Source organism: Rana temporaria, chromosome 4 (genome assembly GCF_905171775.1).
Source record: "Rana temporaria chromosome 4, aRanTem1.1, whole genome shotgun sequence".
Lineage (NCBI taxonomy): Eukaryota > Metazoa > Chordata > Amphibia > Anura > Ranidae > Rana > Rana temporaria.
In genome coordinates, this window is record NC_053492.1 from 63,534,491 (window position 1) to 63,556,378 (window position 21,888).

Consider the following 21,888-nt stretch of genomic DNA (forward strand, 5'->3'; position numbering starts at 1 on the left):
AAGTTCCTTTGCCCCAGTCTGACATTCCGGTGACTACTCTCCAGTCCGATGCACCTGTTCTTCAGCTTGCTGTACCTACCTTCCCAGTTGAAGTTCCGGCTCCAGTGTCCCCGGCTCTAGTGTCTCCAGTTCCAGTTCCTGTGTCTCCAGTTCCTGTGTCTCCAGTTCCTGTGTCTCCAGTTCCTGTGTCTCCAGTTCCTGTGTCTCCAGTTTCAGTTCCTGTGTCTCCAGTTTCAGTTCCTGTGTCTCCAGTTTCAGTTCCTGTGTCTCCAGTTTCAGTTCCTGTGTCTCCAGTTTCAGTTCCTGTGTCTCCAGTTTCAGTTCCTGTGTCCCCAGTTTCAGTTCCTGTGTCCCCAAGTGAAGTTCTTCCTCCTGACTGCACATATGCCTCGAATGGTACTATGGTCCGTAAGCAGGATCTAGCAGTGTTTGAACGAGCTTTACGAGCAGTGAGTGCACCCCCTACCAGAACTTCAAAAGCAGCGAAGTCCAAAAAGAAAAAGTAAAAGTCTTCGGACTCTGTCATTGGTGCTTTGTTTCCCCATGGTTTGGACGTTACAGACTGTGCCTATGAGGAAGCTCCTTCCAACGCCCGGAGGTCATTTTTAAGGGGGGGGGACTGTCAGTGGCTCTGGGTGGGATTGAACCCAGGACTTCTCCATTGCTGCTCCAGGACTTTGCCTCTGAGCCACTTCTCAAGTTGATATTCTGCTTGCTGTCCATCAAAGCCTGGTTCTGAACTATGTGCTGATTGCCTGTCTTTGGATCTCCCTGCAATCTGCACCTGCCTATCCTGGTCCAGCTGAGGCAGGTTACCCAATCAACCAGGGTATAAAGCACTGCCTCACTCTGAGGGATTTGTCAGTTCATTGTTCTCTGATGGTCCTGTCTGTGCCAACGGATCCTGTGTTCCTGTGGTTGTCTTCAGCTTACTAGACTGACCCCGGCTTCTGACCCTTTTGGCTTATGTACCCTGGAATGCTGCTGTCTCCTGCCCTTTGACCCCGGCCTGTACTTTCGGATTTTCCCTGCCTTCTCCAGCACTTGACCCACGGCTTGTGCCCCGGATTTGTCTTTGGTTCCTGTCTGCAACCCTGAACTATCCGTCAGTAGTTACCTGACTCTCTGGAATCCTGGACCACGGTGTGATACATTTGCCTATATGTCTCAGTTTACTGCTCCCTGCTAGCCATATGGGTAGAGGTAGAAAGGAATTTCATGTGTGATTCATTCCTCTGACAGGTTATTGACGTGCTAATGTCCCCTCACTATTCTAAACGTTAATTGATCTATTGTGTTGTGTGAAGAAGATCTGTATTTACCCTTAAAAGATGTGTATTGTATCATCAGGCTAAATGATTAGAGAAGTAGTATGTTAATTATTCTGATTGCTTCAGTGTATTAATTAACTCCACTGATGTCTTTATCTAAAGAAACGTGTCTGCATGGTCGGCTCCGACTTGTCTCCTATAATCTGTATGGGAAACCCCACTGTGTGAGGGGGGCGTTCCTAACAGGCTGTAACGACATATAAGCTGAGTTTTTGTGTCATGAAACTGTCTTGTTCTAGCAGTAAGCTTGGCATGTGTGGCTTTCTGGGCGATTCCAGGGATATCCCTCCTCGTGGAATATTGGGGTGATTTTCGTTATGGGAAGAAGGGAACGTTGACGGGGATATCATACCGATACCGTCACAATTGGATGGTAGCAGCGGGATCTTCCCTTCTACTCTCCCTTACACCAGGATTCCAAGCAGACACTGGGAACAGTGAATGGAAAGCTGCTACACCCTGCTTAAAAGAAATACACTGAAAGAACTACTGGAAGTTCGTGGAAGGATTGCTAGCAACAAAACCAAGTGGCTCATCATAGCAGAATCAATGGAGATAGACCAGGAGGACGTGATTGCAGCAACGCCAGCAGTACAAGAGATGGAGACACCAGTGATTCAGGAGGAGTCACCAACCAACAAGCTAATGAGAGAGAAGCTAGCGTGGTTCGGCCCGAGCCCAACGCCGGATGTGGTGCTGAAAGTGATGGACCTGTTAGCGGAGGAAACTAAACAAATAAGAGACGCAGAGCTACAGTTAAAACTGGCAGCAGTCCGACAAGCAGCCGCACATTCTCCAAACAGTGAGTACAGCACAGCAGACGCAAGGAAGATTCCGTTTAGCGCTTTTAAAGCTTTTGATGAAAAGGACTGTGAGATTGATCTACCTGGCAGACTTTGAGCGACAATGTAACCTGCACCGAATAGCTAGAAGAGAGTGGGTTGCAATATTGTCAGGCAAACTGTCAGGCAAAGCTTCTGATGCTTTCCGGACCGTGCCAGATCAGGATATCCATAGCTACGCCCGGGTTAAAGAAGTGCTCCTGGCTCGTTATGCAGTAACCCCAGAGTCCCACCGACAGAAGTTCAGGGACTCACGCAAAACCACGAAAGACTCTTACGCGGAATGGGCATGCCAGTTGTCCCTGTCGGCCTCTAACTGGGTTAACAGCAGCCAGGCCACCACCGCAGAGGACATTTTGCAACTAATGCTCCTGGAGCAATTTTACAATCACATCCAGACGGACGTCAAAGATTGGGTGAGAGATCGCAGGCCCATGACTCTACCAGAGGCCGCGAAGTTGGCAGATGAATATGCGGATACTCGCAAGACAAACCAGGTCCCACCACGGGTACAACCTCCACGACCAACGGCGCCCTCACACCCACCAGCCGCTAGATACCAACCTCCTAACAGACCGGTGACATCTAGCCCTCGCTATCCACGCCAGGAGGACAACGAACAACGCTGCTTCCGGTGCAAACAGTTGGGTCACTTCAAGCAGAATTGCCCCCTGAATGACAACACCAGGTCAAATTGGTCTCAACCTGGGTACCGCCCACCAGCAGCAGCCCATTGTGTAGACTCGGCTTGGGATCCCCAGGAGCTGGGTCAGGAAGAACCATTGGGCACCCCTTACGAAGCCCTCATGGTACAATCTGGTATTACGGACAACAGGGAACACCATTGTCAGCTGGTCATGGGCGACAGCCATGAGCCGGAGGGGCCTTGGAGGGAGCTGGGCAGAAAGAGGCACCGCCAGCTACCCTCCAAGAAGAAGAGGTCCTGGAAGCCGTATAACAAGCTGACCTGGGAGGAGAAGAAGCGACTGGAGGAGAGGGAGTCGCAGCGGGCATCCCAGATGCGGGCCGAGATGTTCACCAAGGGCCCACCGGTGGCCCCTTACACCACCACCCAGTTCCTGATGATGAAGAACCACGTGGAAAGCCTGCAGGACATGAGCAAGCAGGAGCTGATCCGTGAGTACATAGAGCTGGAGGAGTGCATAAGCCGCATGGAGGAGGAGAACAACCACCTGAGGTCACAGCAGGCTGACCCCCCCAGGCTCCATGAACTGGAGATGGAGCTGGAGAAGCTCCAAGAGGAGAACCGGCGGCTGCGGAGGGAGCAGGGGGTGGCTGATCTTATGGGGCTCTGATTCCCCTCCCCCCCCCGGACTCTGAGCACCAGTGCTACAGCATTTCAACAAATATAACTTTTTCTTTTTATGAATCTCCTGTGATTGTCACTTCAGAGCCATAACCTGCCCCCTCCCATAGCGGGACACCTAGACGGCGGCGCACAGACCCATTCGCTGTCTTCACACTGACTTCTGGTGACTTTGCAGATCGCACAAAGACTTGGGGACTGACCGGCGTGTGATCTGACGACCCGGTGACATACTTGAGTCTGAAGCAGTTGCCAAGGGAGGTCAGTCACGCCAAACGGAGTTAACATCGGACTAAAAGCTCTGAACCCGTCAACCCTACTGGACCAGGGAAGGTCCAACCGGGTTTGCCAGAGCAGGGAGCAAAAGGGGGGCCATTGTGATACATTTGCCTATATGTCTCAGTTTACTGCTCCCTGCTAGCCATATGGGTAGAGGTAGAAAGGAATTTCATGTGTGATTCATTCCTCTGACAGGTTATTGACGTGCTAATGTCCCCTCACTATTCTAAACGTTAATTGATCTATTGTGTTGTGTGAAGAAGATCTGTGTTTACCCTTAAAAGATGTGTATTGTATCATCAGGCTAAATGATTAGAGAAGTAGTATGTTAATTATTCTGATTGCTTCAGTGTATTAATTAACTCCACTGATGTCTTTATCTAAAGAAACGTGTCTGCATGGTCGGCTCCGACTTGTCTCCTATAATCTGTATGGGAAACCCCACTGTGTGAGGGGGGCGTTCCTAACAGGCTGTAACCACATATAAGCTGAGTTTTTGTGTCATGAAACTGTCTTGTTCTAGCAGTAAGCTTGGCATGTGTGGCTTTCTGGGCGATTCCAGGGATATCCCTCCTCGTGGAATATTGGGGTGATTTTCGTTATGGGAAGAAGGGAACGTTGACGGGGATATCATACCGATACCGTCACACACGGCTATACTTCAACTATCCTTGGCAAATCCCTATCAAGCCCCCGTGCACAGACTCGCAGCCCAGGTAGTGTCTTACCTTATTACTGTGGGCTGTGTGTATTTGTAAGGGTGAGCATACAAACTTGCAAAATGGATTCCACTCAAGGTAAGCCCTTACAGCATGAGACATTCCACATAGGAATAATTCGATTAGAATCAGTAACAATGGTTTGTCTGAAGCAATCCTCAAAAGGTAAAAAATAGGTAAAATGGATACTCTTACCAGCTCTGGTGGACTTACATGCTAATACTAGCAGTGAGTCAGATAGGCATGGTGGTCACACCGGACCCTGGGCTCTGTATGGATCAGTCAGCGGGGATGGTCACTCCAATGAGGAAGATGGAACCGATCTGGAGCTGAAGCCTTGTTTTTAGAACGGGAACCCAAATGTGTGGAGCCAGCAATGGAATGGCCGGGCTCATAAGACAATGCAGTCGATGGGATGGTAGGAAACAGAAAAGAAAAAATGCTCCCAATGGTGCAGGTCAAAAAAAACCTTTGAAGGCTTTTTATTGAATAAAAATCACGTGATACAATTTAAAAGCAGTATGGGGTACCAGATGTACTACCCGACGCGTTTCGGCTTAAACAGCCTTCAACAGGGGTATAGCGCTGCACTTTTTTCTTTAAATTGCCTTATACTTTGTTTGTTTGTGTGCTGGCTGCTTATTGTTCATTTACTTCACTTATTATTTACCTTATAGCGCAGTTGTTTTTACATATCCACAGGCTCTTTATATACACTTGAGAATACTGCAGTAACCACGTGAACAATGACCCGGATCCACCCACAACATCACACAATGGTTACATAACGAGCCCCCAATACACATTATTCTGAGTGTCAATACATCCCTTAGCAGACAACATGTGAGTTCATTAACTAATCCCTTTAGACAGCCTAGTCATGCCTAGCCTCCTAAACTACAATACACATTATCATACATATCAACACACGATCAGATATCTGATGGAATTTTCGTTGGATATCCGATGAAACTGACTTTCATCAGTCTTGCCTACACACCATCAGTCAAAAATCCGACCAAAATGCGGTTGATTAAAACACTACGACGTGCTGAAAAAAATGAAGTTTAATGCTTCTGAGCATGCATCGACTTGATTCTGAGCATGCGTGGATTTTTGATCGATGGACTTCCACACAGACGATCGTTTTTTTTCTATTGTTTTTTATCCATAGGAAAAATTTAAAACATCAATTTTTTTTCACCGATGGAAAAGTCCATTGGTCTGTTTTCATCGGACAAACCAATCATGTGTACAGGGCTTTAGAAGTTATCCTAGATTCATTTACATTATAACAGACAACAGATAAACAGGTGGTTGGAGATGATGACATTAGCATCGTTAAGCAAGGCCCAAAATAAGGAGTTATACTTCCTGGGCATAGACCTCACAGTGTACAGGGGATAACATCTTCATATTTATTGAGAGATATTGTTAATGAATATTACTGTCCCATTTGAAGTAATCCAAGACATATTCTTAATGTCCATTATTTTCTTGCTCATCCTGTGCCCAAAAGTGACTCACATTAGAGCACTAATCACAGGTAAAGCTGAGCACTAAACAGGCTGGGCTGCTGGGCACTCTTCAAATGTGCTTTAAAACGCATGGTTTTCCCTTTTATGAACAAGAAAATAATAATGTTATGCGGTTGGGCTGGTATAATAATGCTATGGGGCTGGTATAAAATGATTTTCAGAAATAACGTATATAGAACATACAATCATTCTATAAACACATACCACATACACTACACTCCGGGCCGGCACTAGTGCAAGGCAACATGGGCACTTGCCTTACGGTGCCAGGAAACAGGGCGGAAAATTTACCGCTTCGTGACAGTCGCCCGATCATCGAGTATGTGTGGTGTAGGCTGCCGCTGCGGGGGGCATCTGAAGGACGAGTCCCCGCAGCGGCTCTGATCTGTGCAGTCCCTCTGTCTCAGTGTGTGACAGTCTCACTGTCTCGTCCTTGGCTACGCAGCGCCTACGTCCTATGTCAGTGAGTGACGTAAGTGGCCCCGCCCCTGGTTCCCCTGGCTGCTCAGCCGCATGATGTGAAGGAGCGAGGGCTGCAGGAGGCGGAGCAACGGACGGACCGGACCCGCAACAGCAGGCAGTGCAGCCTGCGGCGTCATCCTGGAGGCGACGGCGACCTGTTGAGGGACTCGGGACGGGTGCTGCCCGGTGCACAGATTGGTGTTCAGAAACAGGTAAGGGGGACCGACCTGTTTTAAAGTTTCCTGTTTAAAAAAAAAAGCACTTTACAAATAGTTTGTTTGCTATCTCTCTCTGTAAAAGATAAATAAGTTAAACGATCACTTTAACCACTTAAGGACCGCCTGCTGCACATTTACGTGTCGGCAGAATGGCACGGCTGTGCACATGCACGTACAGGTACGTCCTGTGCTAGTACCCAGCCGTGGGTGGCAGGCGCGCGCCCGCGACCCGGTCCAAAGCTCCGGGACCGCGGGCCCCGCGGACCCGATCGCCGTTGGAGTCCCAAAATTGCTACCCGGAGCTGAAGAATAGGGAGAGCTGTGTGTAAACAGCTTCCCCGTTCTTCACTGTGGCGACGTCATCGATCGTGTGATCCCTTATATAGGGATAAACAATCGATGATGTCACACCTACAGCCACACCCCCTACAGTTAGAAACACATATTAGGTCATACATAACCCCTTCAGCGCCCCCTTGTGGTTAACTCCCAAACTGCAATTGTAATTTTCACAGTAAACAATGCATTTTAAATGCATTTTTTGCTGTGAAAATGACAATGGTCCCAAAAATGTGTCAAAATTGTCCGAAGTGTCCGCCATAATGTCGCATTTACAAAAAAAAAAACGCTGATCACCGCTATTAGTAGTAAAAAATAAAAAATTTAGAAAAATACAATAAAACTATCCCCTATTTTGTAAACGCTGTAAATTTTGCGCAAACCAACCGATGAACGCTTATTGCGTTTTTTTTTTTTTACCAAAAATACTGTAGGTAGAAGAATACGTATCGGCCTAAACTGAGGAAAAAAATGTGTTTTTTTATATATTTTTGGGGGATATTTATTATAGCAAAAAGTAAAAAATATTGTTTTTTTTTTCAAAATTGTCGCTCTATTTTTGTTTATAGCGCAAAAAAATAAAAACCGCAGAGGTGATCAAATACCACTAAAAGAAAGCTCTATTTGTGGGAACAAAAGGACGCCAATTTTGTTTGGGAGCCACGTCGCACGACCGCGCAATTGTCTGTTAAAGCGACGCAGTGCCGAATCGCAAAACCTGGCCGGGTCCTTTAGCTGCCTAAAGGTCCGGGTCTTAAGTGGTTAAGCATCATAACCATTAGGCTGCATTCACACCTAGGCGACAAAACGCCTGAAGCGCGACGCTACAGTATGCTGGAGGGGAGAAATAACATGATTCTCTATGGAGATGCTTCACATCTCCACGCCGAACACCGAAACGCCGAACGCCTGAAGCTCAAACAAGTCCCGGACCCTTTTTTGTCGCGGCATATCGGGCGGCTTCGGCGTTCTCCATACCCGACAATGACCTATATAAAACCGCGGTTAAAAAACGCATCGTTTTGTCGCGGCAAATAACGCCGCAATTTGTCGCGGCAAATCGCGGTAAAAAACGCCGCAAATCTCCTACGCCTAGGTGTGAATGCAGCCTTAAAGCAACACTAAAGGCAAACTTTTTTTTTTTTTTAAATAACAAACATGTTATACTTACCTCCACTGTGCAGCTCGTTTTGCACGAATGCAGTGTCCCCGAATCCAGTCTTCTGGGGTCCCTCGGTGGCTGTCTCGGCTCCTCCTCGCAAAAGCTTTCCACCATCATGCGAGCTCGCACGGTGGAAAGCTTTTGCGAGCGCGCTCCCGTGATACAGCGGCGGGCATAGCCGCCGACTGTATCACTCGGCCCCGCCCCCTGGTGCGCCGCGTCATCCGCTGTGATTGACAGCAGCGCCAGCCAATGGCTGCGCTGCTATCAATCCGTCCAGCCTAGCCAATTAACGGGCAGGCTGGGAACCGAAGAGGATCACAGGGACTTTCGAGGGGTCAGGTAAGTAAAACGGGGGTTCGGGGGGGGGCGGTACCGTCGGATGTTTTTTCACCTTAATGCATAGGATGCATTAAGGTGAAAAAACATTTACCTTTACAACCCCTTTAATGGAGCACATATATAATGTATGGTGTGTGTGTGTGCGCGCGTGTGCGTGCCGGGGGGGGGGGGGGTTTGGGGCATCAAAATGTACCTTCGCCTGAGTTGGCAAAAATCCTTGCACCGGCCCTGGCTGCCTTTATCATTTGAGGAAAATATGCTTATAAAATAGTTTACCATTTGCCAATAAAAAAATAAAAATGTCCCCGGATTTCATTTTAAAAATCTGGTCACCCTACACTAGGGACATGTTACATGTCACACCCTAAATTTAGGTGTAACATGTAACATGCTCCTAAATGTGAAGTTAGCCTTTAAGGGAAAATGTACAACAAGGTAAATTATTGGCACTACCGTATTTTATTTTCCGGCGTATAAGACGACTTTCTGGATGCAAAAAAATGCATCCAAAGTCGGGGGTCGTCTTATACGCCGGGTACGGTCTCCGTGCTGCAAGCGTCAATGATTTAAAATACGCTCCTTCTCTTCAGCGTGTTCTGTGATAGGCGGAACACAAATCTTCCCAGCAGCGCCTCTGTTCTGTGTTCCTCCTATCACAGATGCCTTCTCATCCTCGGACGAGATGAGAAAACGTCCGTGATAGGCGGAACACAGAACAGAGGCGCTGCTGGGAAATTTTGTGTTCCGCCTATCACAGAACACGCTGAAGAGAAGGCGCGGCTTTCAAATCATTGACGCGCGCAGCACGGAGACTGTCACCGCCTGTCTATTCACACAAAAAAGTGAGTGATCGCACTGTCTGTTTGCGGTGATTGCACTGGGGGCAAGTGATGGTACAGAGAGGGGCAAGTGATGGTACAGTGAGGGGCAAGTGATGGTACAGAGAGGGGCAAGTGATGGTACAGAGAGGGGCAAGTGATGGTACAGTGAGGGGCAAGTGATGGTACAGAGAGGGGCAAGTGATGGTACAGAGAGGGGCAAGTGATGGTACAGAGAGGGGCAAGTGATGGTACAGTGAGGGGCAAGTGATGGTACAGAGAGGGGCAAGTGATGGTACAGTGAGGGGCAAGTGATGGTACAGAGAGGGGCAAGTGATGGTACAGAGAGGGGCAAGTGATGGTACAGTGAGGGGCAAGTGATGGTACAGTGAGGGGCAAGTGATGGCACAGTGAGGGGGCAAGTGATGGTACAGTGAGGGGCAAGTGATGGTACAGTGAGGGGCAAGTGATGGTACAGTGAGGGGCAAGTGATGGTACAGTGAGGGGCAAGTGATGGTACAGTGAGGGGCAAGTGATGGTACAGTGAGGGGCAAGTGATGGCACAGTGAGGGGCAAGTGATGGCACAGTGAGGGGCATGGAATGTAATGGTACAGTGAGGGGCAAGTGATGGCACAGTGAGGGGCAAGTGATGGCACAGTGAGGGGCAAGTGATGGCACAGTGAGGGGCAAGTGATGGTACAGAGGGGGGCAAGTGATGGTACAGTGAGGGGCAAGTGATGGTACAGTGAGGGGCAAGTGATGGTACAGAGAGGGGCAAGTGATGGTACAGTGAGGGGCAAGTGATGGTACAGTGAGGGGCAAGTGATGGCACAGTGAGGGGCAATTGATGGTACAGTGAGGGGCAAGTGATGGTACAGTGAGGGGCAAGTGATGGCACAGTAAGGGGCAAGTGATGGCACAGTGAGGGGCAAGTGATGGTACAGAGGGGGGCAAGTGATGGTACAGAGGGGGGCAAGTGATGGTACAGTGAGGGGCAAGTGATGGTACAGTGAGGGGCAAGTGATGGTACAGTGAGGGGCAAGTGATGGTACAGTGAGGGGCAAGTGATGGCACAGTGAGGGGCAAGTGATGGCACAGTGAGGGGCAAGTGATGGTACAGTGAGGGGAAAGTGATGGTACAGTGGGGGGCAAGTGATGGTACAGAGGGGGGCAAGTGATGGTACAGTGAGGGGCAAGTGATGGCACAGTGAGGGGCAAGTGATGGTACAGTGAGGGGAAAGTGATGGTACAGTGGGGGGCAAGTGATGGTACAGAGGGGGGCAAGTGATGGTACAGTGAGGGGCAAGTGATGGTACAGTGAGGGGCAAGTGATGGCACAGTGAGGGGCAAGTGATGGTACAGTAAGGGGCAAGTGATGGCACAGTGAGGAATGTAATGTAATGGCACAGTGAGGTTTGAAAAAGCCTGTTTCTGTCAGCGGTTCTGGCTACCCCTCAGTTTCCAGAAAGACTAGTAAGAAGGGGGTAGTCTTATATGGCGAGTATATCCCAAAACCAAATTTTTTCCTGGAAAATTAGGGGGTCGTCTTATACGCCCAGTTGTCTTATACGCTGGAAAATACGGTATATAAATATCTGTAATATATAAATTCTGTCTTTTTTTTTTATATATCTATCCAAAGTTCAGCTTTAAGCAATTACTGCTCCATATTCTGACAATGTACCTCACTTATATGTGTTTTAGTAAGTAGTAAAAAGGTAGTGAATGGGAAATGGAATTTATATCAGTCAGCTTTATTTGGTTTTAAACATTTAGCATCAAAATGGCTAATCATTGTTTTTTTTTTTAGCATTTAATAAAAGATTCCTATGGATGACTGATCACCTGATCCTGCCAGCACACTGCTGCCCACATTCATTGCTCTGGAGGTGAGGATTTTGGTGCTTTTTTGCAAACATAGCATTTCAGCTAATAAAAAATTAGTTACCAATAAAAAGCTGGATTTACAAGTAATTTGGCTCAGTACACAAAAGATATGCCAATAAAAACACCTAATAAAAACACCCACCTGAAATTCACCACCGGCATTGTTGATCCAAATTTATGGAAGTCGGGGCTGTATTCCACTGTATGGAAAGGTTTATCACCTGGCTGGGCCTCAGGGATTCCATTTCTGAGATCAGAGACTTGAAAAACAAACAGAAAAGGATGATCACCTTAATAATATGCATTCATGTTTAAAACAGAACTCCAGCCACAAATAACTAGATAAAATAAGAAACAGCATTTGTTTTAATATTCAGCTTCAATGCAGAGATTTCCCCCATAGTACTTTTTTCAGCTATCAGATATCCACAGTCTGATTGCCAGCATCATTCAACTCACTTCCTCTAGACCCAAGTTTCCCTGGGCCCTCCCCAGCCTGTGACTGGACAGTGAAAGGAGAAGCAGTATAGTGATGAGTCGTAACTTGTCTCTAGTCACTGTTTTCTACTCCTATCGGCATACTTGTCCTTGCATTGCTTCTTCCTCTCACACTCCAGCCCTGTTGTTCCGGGACTGCAAGAGGAAAATATCAGGTCACATTAAGGTACTTACACAGTTTGTATTAAAGTGGAGGTTCCACCAAAAAAAAAATATTTCACCAAAAATCTAAAAAATAAATAAATAAATGTTACTCACCCTAAATAGCTGTTGCTATGCGGAAGTGCCGAATCTGCCTCTTCATCGTCCGTGGTGGATTCTCTTCCTCCTCCTACACTGGGTGTCTTCTTGTGAATGGGGCGCGCTGCATTCTGGGAACTGTGTGTGTCCCAGAAAGCAGCGGCCCATTCACAAAGCGCCGCGCTGCTCGCGCATGCGCAGTAGGAAAAGGGCAGTGAAGCCGTACCGCTTCACTGCCTGTTTCCCTTACTGTGGATGGCGGCGCTTGGAGCTGCTAGGATCGAGGATCGGCCTCGGCGGGGGCAGACATTGCTGGCGGCTAGGACAGGTAAGTGTCCTTATTAAAAGTCAGCAGCTACAGTGTTAGTAGCTGCTGACTTTTATTTTTTTACTTTTTTAAATGGAACATCCGCTTTAACTGCTTGCCGATCGTATACTGTACGGCTCTCCTGCGCATGATCACATATCTAGTGCATGATCCGGCACTTCCGGGTCTGGAGCACGCAATGCGCGCTGTCGGTCGATCCGCTCATGCTGTGATTAGACACAGCGGGAGCTGGTCTGCGGGTACCGTGGACTCGATGATCGCCGGTACCCACGGTTTGTTGGGCAGAGAGTCAGCCTTGCAAACAAGGCAGATTGCCGTTCTGTCAGTAAAGAAGGCATTGATCCTGTGTTCCTACAAAGCAGGAACATGTATTAATGCCTTCCCATAGTAAAAGCACCTCCTACACAGTGAAAAAACACATTGTTAAACACACAGTTAACCCTTTGATCGCATCATATGTTAACCCTTTGATCGCGTCATATGTTACCCCTTCCCAGTCAGTGCCATTAGAACAGTGACAGTGCATATTTTTAGCACTGATCACTGTATTAGTGACACTGGTCTCCAAAAAGTGTCAAAAGCGTGGGGACCATCGAGACCCTTACAGGTGTACTGCCTGTACCCCCCTGATGGTGGTTCTGGCCATTATATGGCTACTGTCTCAATCTACTCTCTGGTTTCTCAGTGCTCTGCATATAAATCCTTGGCCTTGCTTGGCTTTAGCTCTCTCCCCACTGGCCTGAGGAGGATAATGCATAATAACATCAGTATCTCAGTGGAGAGAGAAAAGATTAAAGGGCAATGTCTCCATCTCCATATTGCTGTAGCCCAGCACCTGTCTACACTTAGGCATCCTCCCGCTGAACCCTGACCCGGAAGTGACGCTAATCCAGCAGCACACTCGGGAAACAAGCTCCCCTTCTCTAGTGTTCCAAGGGCGTTTGGCCCCCACCGACGCTGCCATCTGAGGCAAGGGAACCAGCTGTATCCAGTCCGTTGGTCACCGAGTGATCAGAGTCTTTCCCAAGACCCCCAGCGGGTGAACTTTTATCTTTGATGCCTGTCATATTGCTCCATTTGTGAGTACATTACTCTTGTGATTTTATTTTATTTCATTAAATACTCACTTACTACGCTTAGAAGGCGCCGCTCTCTCTTCTTTCTTAAGCCCTGTACACACAGGCCAGAATCTCACCAGGAATCCTGACGAGATTCTTGGCAAGAATCTCTTGCTGCCCGAGTGTACAGACACTCCTTTCAAAAGAACCGTGGTTCTGTTGAATGGCAAGAACGCGGTGACGTCATCGCGTACGACGAGCATGCGCTCGTCACATTCAATGCCGTCGCCGCCATCTTGCTGCACCCTACCTATGCCTAGAAAGCTACCGCGCATGCGTTGAAGTCATTTTGAGCATGCGCAGGTTTCCACAGCGACAGGCAAGTATACACACTCTCCGGTTTCTCGGCAGGAAAACACTGCCGAGAATCACAACGAGAAATTAGAGAGCAGGTTCTCGTCGAGATTTTAGGCAGTTTTCTTGAAACCTGAAAGCCTCGTACACACGCTCGGTATACTCGGCAAGAAAGCTCTGCCAGCAGTTTTCTCGCTGGTTCTTGCCAAGTAAACCGAGCGAGTGTACGAGGCTTCAGTAGTGGCTGCTGCTGGCTGTTCAATATCTGCGCATGTGCAGAGCCAATACCAAGTTTAGCGGAATCCAAGAGAAGGTGCACTGTGCATGTACACATTTTGAGTGGCCACTAGAGTCCACAATACGGTCAATTTCAGCCTATCCCACAAATGGCAGGGTGCAGAGGTATGGAGTGCCAGGAGATGACCCAGAAGAACTGTACTGTATCTGGCCATGGGAGGACCTTCACCATTTTTAACAGGAAGATCTATGGTGTTTACTATTCAGTTGATGTAGAGTTACTTAGGGGCTGAAAATCTTCTTGAAAGGTGAACAATGTTCGAATTTTTTTTAACTAAAACTGCTGTTATATATTGTGCCACGTCATGCAGATTTGTAAATGAAAGGTCCACTTTAAAGGGTCACTAAAGGAAAACATTTTTTTGCTGAAATGACTGTTTACAGGGTATAGAGACATAATAGTTAAAGCGGAGTTCCGGCCACAATTTCACCTTTTAAACATAAATACCCCAGTAATACACAAGCTTAATGTATTCGAGTAAAGTTAGTCTGTAAACTAAGGTCCGTTTTGTTAGGTTGTTACAGCATTTAGACACTTTATAAAATAGAAATAGACCGTGACCATCTTAAGTGTGGGCATCATGAAGCCAGACTGTATGACTTCCTGGATTTCAGCCTTGCAGATCTCGCACAGGCTCAGTGCTGCACAAGCAGTGTCAGATCAGGTTTCAGCACCTGTGCTGTCCAAGTCACATGATTCTTTGAGACTGGGGAGTGCACAGACTCCTGGAAAGTTACACCCACTACATTCCCAGGAGTCTGTGCGGTGTAGGTTAGGAAGCATTAAGCACCTAGGTGCAGGAAGAGGGAAGATTAACTATTCTGCCTAGCAACAACACTTTGAAGGCATCTAAAAAAAAAAAAAAAATTCGTAAAGGACTAATGACCTTTTTTTAAAACTACTGATGTTATGTTATATTTATGGGTGGAACTCCACTTTAACCGATTCCTTTTAAAAATGATTAAAAATAGATAAAAACCAATCATATAATGTGCCTACAGTTTAGTTTCGTTTTTGCTGTTGTTTCCTGGTTCTCTGATGTACAGAGCCAGAGAGCCAATAGAGGGCAGTGAAGGTTTTTCAAAACGAAACTGGATTGGTGCTGAGGGGTTTTAGACACACCTCCTTGATTAGTCACCACAGTGAGAAAGCTCCCAGTACTGTGGTGATCAGGAAACAGACAACCAGGAAGTGTCCAGAACAGAGAGGAATTACAGCAACATCAAAGCAAAAACGAACAATGAGGACATGAAACCAGGACTGCAGTAAGGTAAAGGAAGCTATTTAGCTAAAAAAAAAAAAAATTCCTTTAGTGACCCTTTAAATCAACTATATACCACAAGGCACACTGAGAGAACCAAAGACTAGCCCTGCAGAATAAGAAAACATTTTGGAGGCAGGCAGTGGCATTTAGAAGAGGGTTTTTTCTTCTTTTTCACTGTACAAAAAGCAACATGACTTACTACTTGTGTGGTCTGCAGAATGTATCACTGCAGTTCCAATGTTATGGTGTAATTTATGGAAGGGATGAGTCGCTCTCTTTAGCTTTCACAGAGTGTCCCTCTATATGAATAATTAATCTGGACACGCATGCTGCAACTATCTATCTTCCGTGGGACTCACCATTAGGTTTCCTTGTAAGAAACAAGCATGCTGGGTCAGTACAGCTCATCACCAGGGGAGGATTAAGAATACTGCTGCCTACACAAAATGATTGTGACAATGATAATGCCGGATGAAAGATAACCAACACAACTTTATTTAAAAGCAAGGCAGAGCGCTACCTTAAAACAAGGTCAATGTCATGTTTTTCTTTTTACACTTTATCATTCCACCAAGTATCATTTACATACCCTGATACAATGTCAGAAAAGCATCAGGATCATTAACCCCTTCACTGCCAGTGCCATTTTCACAGAATTCAGTGCATTTTTATAGCACTGATCGCTGTAAAAATTACAATGGTCCCAAAAATGTGTCATAATGTCGTAGTCACGATAAAAATCACTGATCGCTGCCATTACTAGTTAAAAAAAAAATATTAATAAAAATGCCATAAAACTATCCCTTATTTTGTAGACGCTAAGGCCGGGTACACACGAGAGGATTTATCCGCGGATACAGTCCTCCGGACCGTTTCCGCGGATAAATCCTCTGAGGATTTTGATCCGATGGAGTGTACACACCATCGGATCGAAATCCGCGCCGAATTTCCATCGCGATGACGTGTCGCGCCGTCGCCGCGATGATGACGCGGCGACGTGCGCGACGCTGTCATATAAGGAATTCCACGCATGCGTCAAATCATTACGACGCATGCGAGGGATGGGTTCGGACGGATCGATCCGGTGAGTCTGTACAGACCAGCGGATCGATCCGCTGGAGCCGATTCCAGCGGATAGATTTCTTAGCATGCTAAGAAATTTTTATCCGCTGGAAATCGGTCGGCCCGAAAAAAATCCGCGGAAAAATATCCGCTGGGTTGTACACACCAGCGGATCTATCCGCTGGAACTGATCCACAGATCAATTCCAGCGGATAGATCCTCTCGTGTGTACGGGGCCAAAGGGCCAGATTCTCAGAGCAAGTACGCCGGCGTATCTACTGATACACCGGCGTACTTTCAAATTTGCCGCGTCGTATCTTTAGTTTGAATCCTCAAACCAAGATACGACGGCTTCTGGCTTCGATCCGACAGGCGTACGGCTTCGTACGCCTTCGGATCGTAGGTGCAATACTTTGGCGCAATACTTTGGCGCCCGCTGGGTGGAGTTTGTGTCGTTTTCCGCGTCGGGTATGCAAATTAGCTTTTTCCGGCGATCCACAAAGGTACGCGCGGCCGTCGCATTCTCTTACGTCGGCGCTAGTCAGCTTTTCCCGGCGTATAGTTAAAGCTGCTATTTTGTGGCGTATAGATAGACTTGCCATGTTAAAGTATGGCCGTCGTTCCCGCGTCAAATTTTAAATATTTTTTTTTTTGGCGTAAGTGAATAGGAAAGGACGTAACTCACGTCGAAGTTCAAAAAATGACGTTGGTGCGACGTCATTTCGCACAAAGCACGGTGGGAAATTTCAAAACGGAGCATGCGCAGTTCAATCGGCGCAGGGACGCGCTTCATTTAAATGAATCACGCCCCCTACCCGCCCAATTTTAAAATACGCCCCGAGAGATACACTACGCCGCCGTAACTTACGGCGCAAAATCTTCCGGGATTTGAAAAAGAGCCAGGTAAGATACGGCGGTGTAGCGTATCTCTGATACGCTGCGCCAGGGCAATTCTATGTGAATCTGGCCCTATAACTTTTGTGCAAACTGATCAATAAACACTCATTGCAATTTTTTTTTTTTAGCAAAAATATGTAGAATATGTATCGGCCTAAACTGAGGGGGAAAAAAAATGTAGATATTTTTGGGGGATATTTATTATAGCAAAAAGTAAAAAATATTGCATTATTTTCAAAATTGTCTTTCTATTTTTGTTTATAGCGCAAAAAATAAAAACCGCGGAGGTGATCAAATAACACCGAAAGAAAGCTCTATTTGTGGGAAAAAAGGACGTCCATTTTGTTTGTAAGCCACGTCGCACGACCGCGCAATTGTCAGTTAAAGAGACGCAGTGCCGAATCGCAAAAAGTGGCCTGGTCTTTGACCAACAAAATGGTCTGGGGCTTAAGTGGTTAAAGAGTTGCTTATATAGAATTTTAACCACTTGCCAACCAGGCCAATTCTGACATTTCTCTCCTACATGTAAAAATCATATTTTTTTGTGCTAGAAAAGTACATAGAACCCAAAAAACATTATATATGTTTTTATAGCCAAGACCCTAGAGAATACAATGGCGGTCTTTGCAACTTTTTATCTCACACGTGTTTAAAAAAACAAAAAAGAAGAAGAACTGTTTTATGCTTTTATGCTTTAAAAAAAATAGTAAAGTTAGCCCAATTTTTTTGCATAATGTGAAAGATGATGTTACTCCGAGTAAATAGATACTTAACATGTTACGCTTGTTACGGAATGGCGCCAAACTTCGGTACCTAAAAATCCCGATGATTTAAAATGTTTTACTGGTTACATGTTTTGAGTTACAGAGGAGGTCTAGGGCTGGAATTATTGCTCTCGCTCTAATGTTCGCGCCGATACCTCACGTGTGTGGATTGAACACCATTTTTATGTGGGCGGGACTTAGATATGCGTTCACGTCTGCGTGCGAGCACATGAGGACGGGGGAATTTAAAAAAAATATATTGTTAATTTTACTTTCATTTTTCTATTTTGACACTATTTAAAAAAAAAATGTTTTGATCACTTTTATTCCTATTACAAGGAATGTAAACATCCCTTGTAATAGGAATATTGCATGATCGGTCCTCTTTACAGTGAGATATGGGGTCAATAAGACCCTACATCTCACCCCTAGGCTGGGAAGCTGGGCACCGTTTGTCTGAATGCAGAGGCCGGGCGTGAGGTCATAACATCGCGCCCGGCCTCCAAACAATCATGGAGACTTTGGGGACCATCTGGAAATCTCTATGGTCAGCATCCAGGGCCGTCCGACCCATTCTCCAACTCACCGATGGCAGGGGTGAGTTGGTAGAAGCATCGGAGGGCGACGGGAGGGGGGGGATGTTCCCCCCATCGTCTCCCTATGAACAATCAATCGGCTGATATCTAAATGATGCCTGCTGGGCCAGATTTACCATTGGGCTTGACTGGGCTCAAGCCCATGTGCCCCGCCCAATAAGTGGCCCATGGGCCCCGTTTACATAAAAAAAAATTCAATACTATGCCAGTCATTTAATTTTCCATTTAAAGTGTGTTGATTGGTCTAGCATTTTTACCTGTTTTAGGGACATTGATCATTTTTGTCCTCCGTCCAAGTAGACAAACTGTCTCTCTTTTATTATTACCCTTGTGAAGCTATTTTTTCAATATTATGCCCGGTGTCTGTCCTTTTGCTGGATGTGGCATATAACTTTGGCTCCAACTGCTGGATTTGCCCTTTGAATACATTGCACTCTGACTTGTGTCAGTGCTTTTTTGTGCCTATGCGCAGTATACATCCTTCGGGACAACGCTATGTTTACTATTGAAGACGACGCGTCATCATTATGCGACGCAGTCGCGATGACGTCATAACGCCCGGTCATTCTTCTGCGCATGTGCGGGCATCCGAATGACACTATTTATAGCTGCGGCGGCTACCGATGGATAGACGTGAGGGATCGTACGGAGGAACTATATGATCCCTCTCCATCTGACAGATACAGCGGAAGCTTTTTCCTTGCCAGGCTCTTTGTGGTGATATTGGGTTATTTATCCCCATACACACATTCATTTTATGCTGTTTTGCTTCCCTAGGCATACCCCTTTGAAGTGGGAGAACTGTACCCTCCACTTTTCATCATGGGTTGCTTATACCAGTATAATTGAATCTGATCCTGGAATTTTGGATATGCTTGAGTCAATTTCGGGTAGGGCCAGAAAGTGACTCAAGCCCAGGGGCCCCCCACCACCCTAAGTCCTGCCCTGGATGCCTGTTGCTGCAGGAATCATTCAGATATCCCCGCTCAAAGTTAAGGACGTCATATGACAGCCGGAGCCATTTGTAAATACTCGGAAAAACTCAGTTCCTGAGCCTTTCAGAGGTTTTCCGAGTTCAGCCGAGCTGTCCCCAAGTGTTTCCGAGGCTCTCTGACGCCCCCACCTCTGGCCACATGCTGTATTGCATGCCATAGAAGTCAATGCAGAACAAATTATTTTCGTTTCCATTGACTTCTATGGGGAAACTCGCTTTGATATGCGAGTGCTTTGGATTATAAGAATTCTCCTGGAACGGATTATGCTCATAATCCAAGGTTCCACTGTGTGTGTATATATATATATATATATATATATATATATATATCAGTGCTGTCAGTTAAACGCGTTATTAACGGCGTTAACACAAACCCATGTTAACGCCGTCAATTTTTTTATCGCGCGATTAACGAGGCGGCGTTCGGGGGTTATACCGGGATGATGCCTGCAGCCGCAGGCATCATCCCGGTACCATTGTTTAGAGCGGGCGATCGGCTATCCAAACATAACAACCGATGCGGCTAAAAGCCGCTCGGTTGTTATGCCGGAGGAGCGGGAGGGGACATCCCCCCCTCCCGCCGCCTTTCGCCACTCTGACCGGGCCTCCCGTCCCACCGGGAGACCCGATCCTCCATCCGGCGCCTTCTGTGTCCAGGCGGAGACTGACACTAAGCCGTAAACGGCTTTGATTCAGTCTCCGCATTGAAACCACGGAAGCGGCATCATGACGTCACTTCCGGGTTTCTCGGCTGCCAATGGCGCCGGATTTAAAAAAGTACACAGTATTCAGAATCGCCGTTTTCGGCGATCTGAATACTTTGAAGTGCAAAGGAGGGCTCGGAGGTCTTTTAGACCCCCGATCCCTCCATAAAGAGTACCTGTCACCACCTATTACTGTCACAAGGGATGTTTACATTCCTTGTGACAGCAATAAAAGTGATCAAAATGTAAAAAAAAAAAAACACAATTTAATATTATAAAAAAAAAAAAAAAAAAAAATAAGAAAACAAAAAAAATAATGTTTTAAAGGGTGAACCTCCTTAATCGCGCGATTAATCGTGAGTTAACTATGACATTAATGCGATTAATCGCGATTAGAAATTTTAATCGCTTGACAGCACTAATATATATATATACACATATATATATATATATATATATATATATATATATATATATATATATATATATAATGTTTGGTGTTCTATGCAATATTCTAGCATTAGGGAGTGCGCCTAATTTAAATGGCACACGCCTATTTGAATTGGCCCTCCTTGCGCCGGAGGCCGCCGGCGTAGGTTTTCATCGCAAGTGCTTGGTGAATCAGGCACTTGCGATGAAAAATTGCGGCGGTGTAACGTATCTAGGATACGTTACGCCGCCGCGATTCTACGTGAATCTGGCCCTAAGTGTCAGAATTGGCCTGGATCGGAAGAGGTTAAAGCAGTTCCAGAAACTTTTTTTTTTCTTTTGGGATAAAGTTTTCTGGTTTTCTTTAACTCTCTAACAGACACTTTGACTGGATACTTCCAGTTATAACGGGACATCATTTTCTAACTGACACTTTAACTGGAATATCTTGTTCTTTAAAGGAAGTTGAAAAATAACTTACCAGCTGGATTATCAGATGATAATTAATGGAAAAAGCCTAGTACAATACATTTTGGATTTTGGATTTAATACGGCTTTAAGTACAACTAAGCTATTCTGGACTTCAATTCTAAAATGCTGTACAGAAAATGCACATCTAAGCATTAACCCAATCACTATTCTATTTAGCTATAGTAATAAGTGAAAAAGGAGGGCGCTAGAAATGATTATAAAAAACACTCATAAATATTAAATATACTAAAGTGAGAAAAATACAAATCATAAAAAATTCTCCCAAGTGGAAAAACCAGTGATAAACAATTAGTGGTAATAAATCACCAAAAAGTATTGCACACATAATATAAGTCCATAAAGAAAGTGTTTGACTCTTTCTAAGGAAAAATATACAAAGCAGAAAAAAGAAAAAAAATTGTCCCAATTGAAAAAAAAAAATGTGATTAATTTCCAAAATCCATCCACCAACAAAAAAACAAAATCTTGCTGTAAAAGGATTATTGTCCAGACAGTGCAAACTTGTTCCTTCACCATACGCAAGGATAAGACACCCAAAGTGCACAGAAGGGGAATGGTGCTTACCAGACTCAATGGATCTTTTTGATTAGAAAAAGATCTAATGCGCTTAGCAGGAGCGTGCCTGCACACTTGGCCATAAACGGG

General features: G+C 45.9%; 1 protein-coding gene across 1 annotated transcript in view; it reads right to left on the reverse strand.

Annotated features, from left to right (window-relative positions):
- The window catches only part of SPATS1 (spermatogenesis associated serine rich 1), an 84,870-nt gene that overhangs the window by 12,843 nt on the left and 50,139 nt on the right, over positions 1–21,888 (reverse strand). The window contains exon 5 of the mRNA XM_040348484.1: positions 11,408–11,525. Coding sequence (XP_040204418.1) covers positions 11,408–11,525 — 118 coding nt within the window. The remainder of the gene's footprint in view (positions 1–11,407; positions 11,526–21,888) is intronic.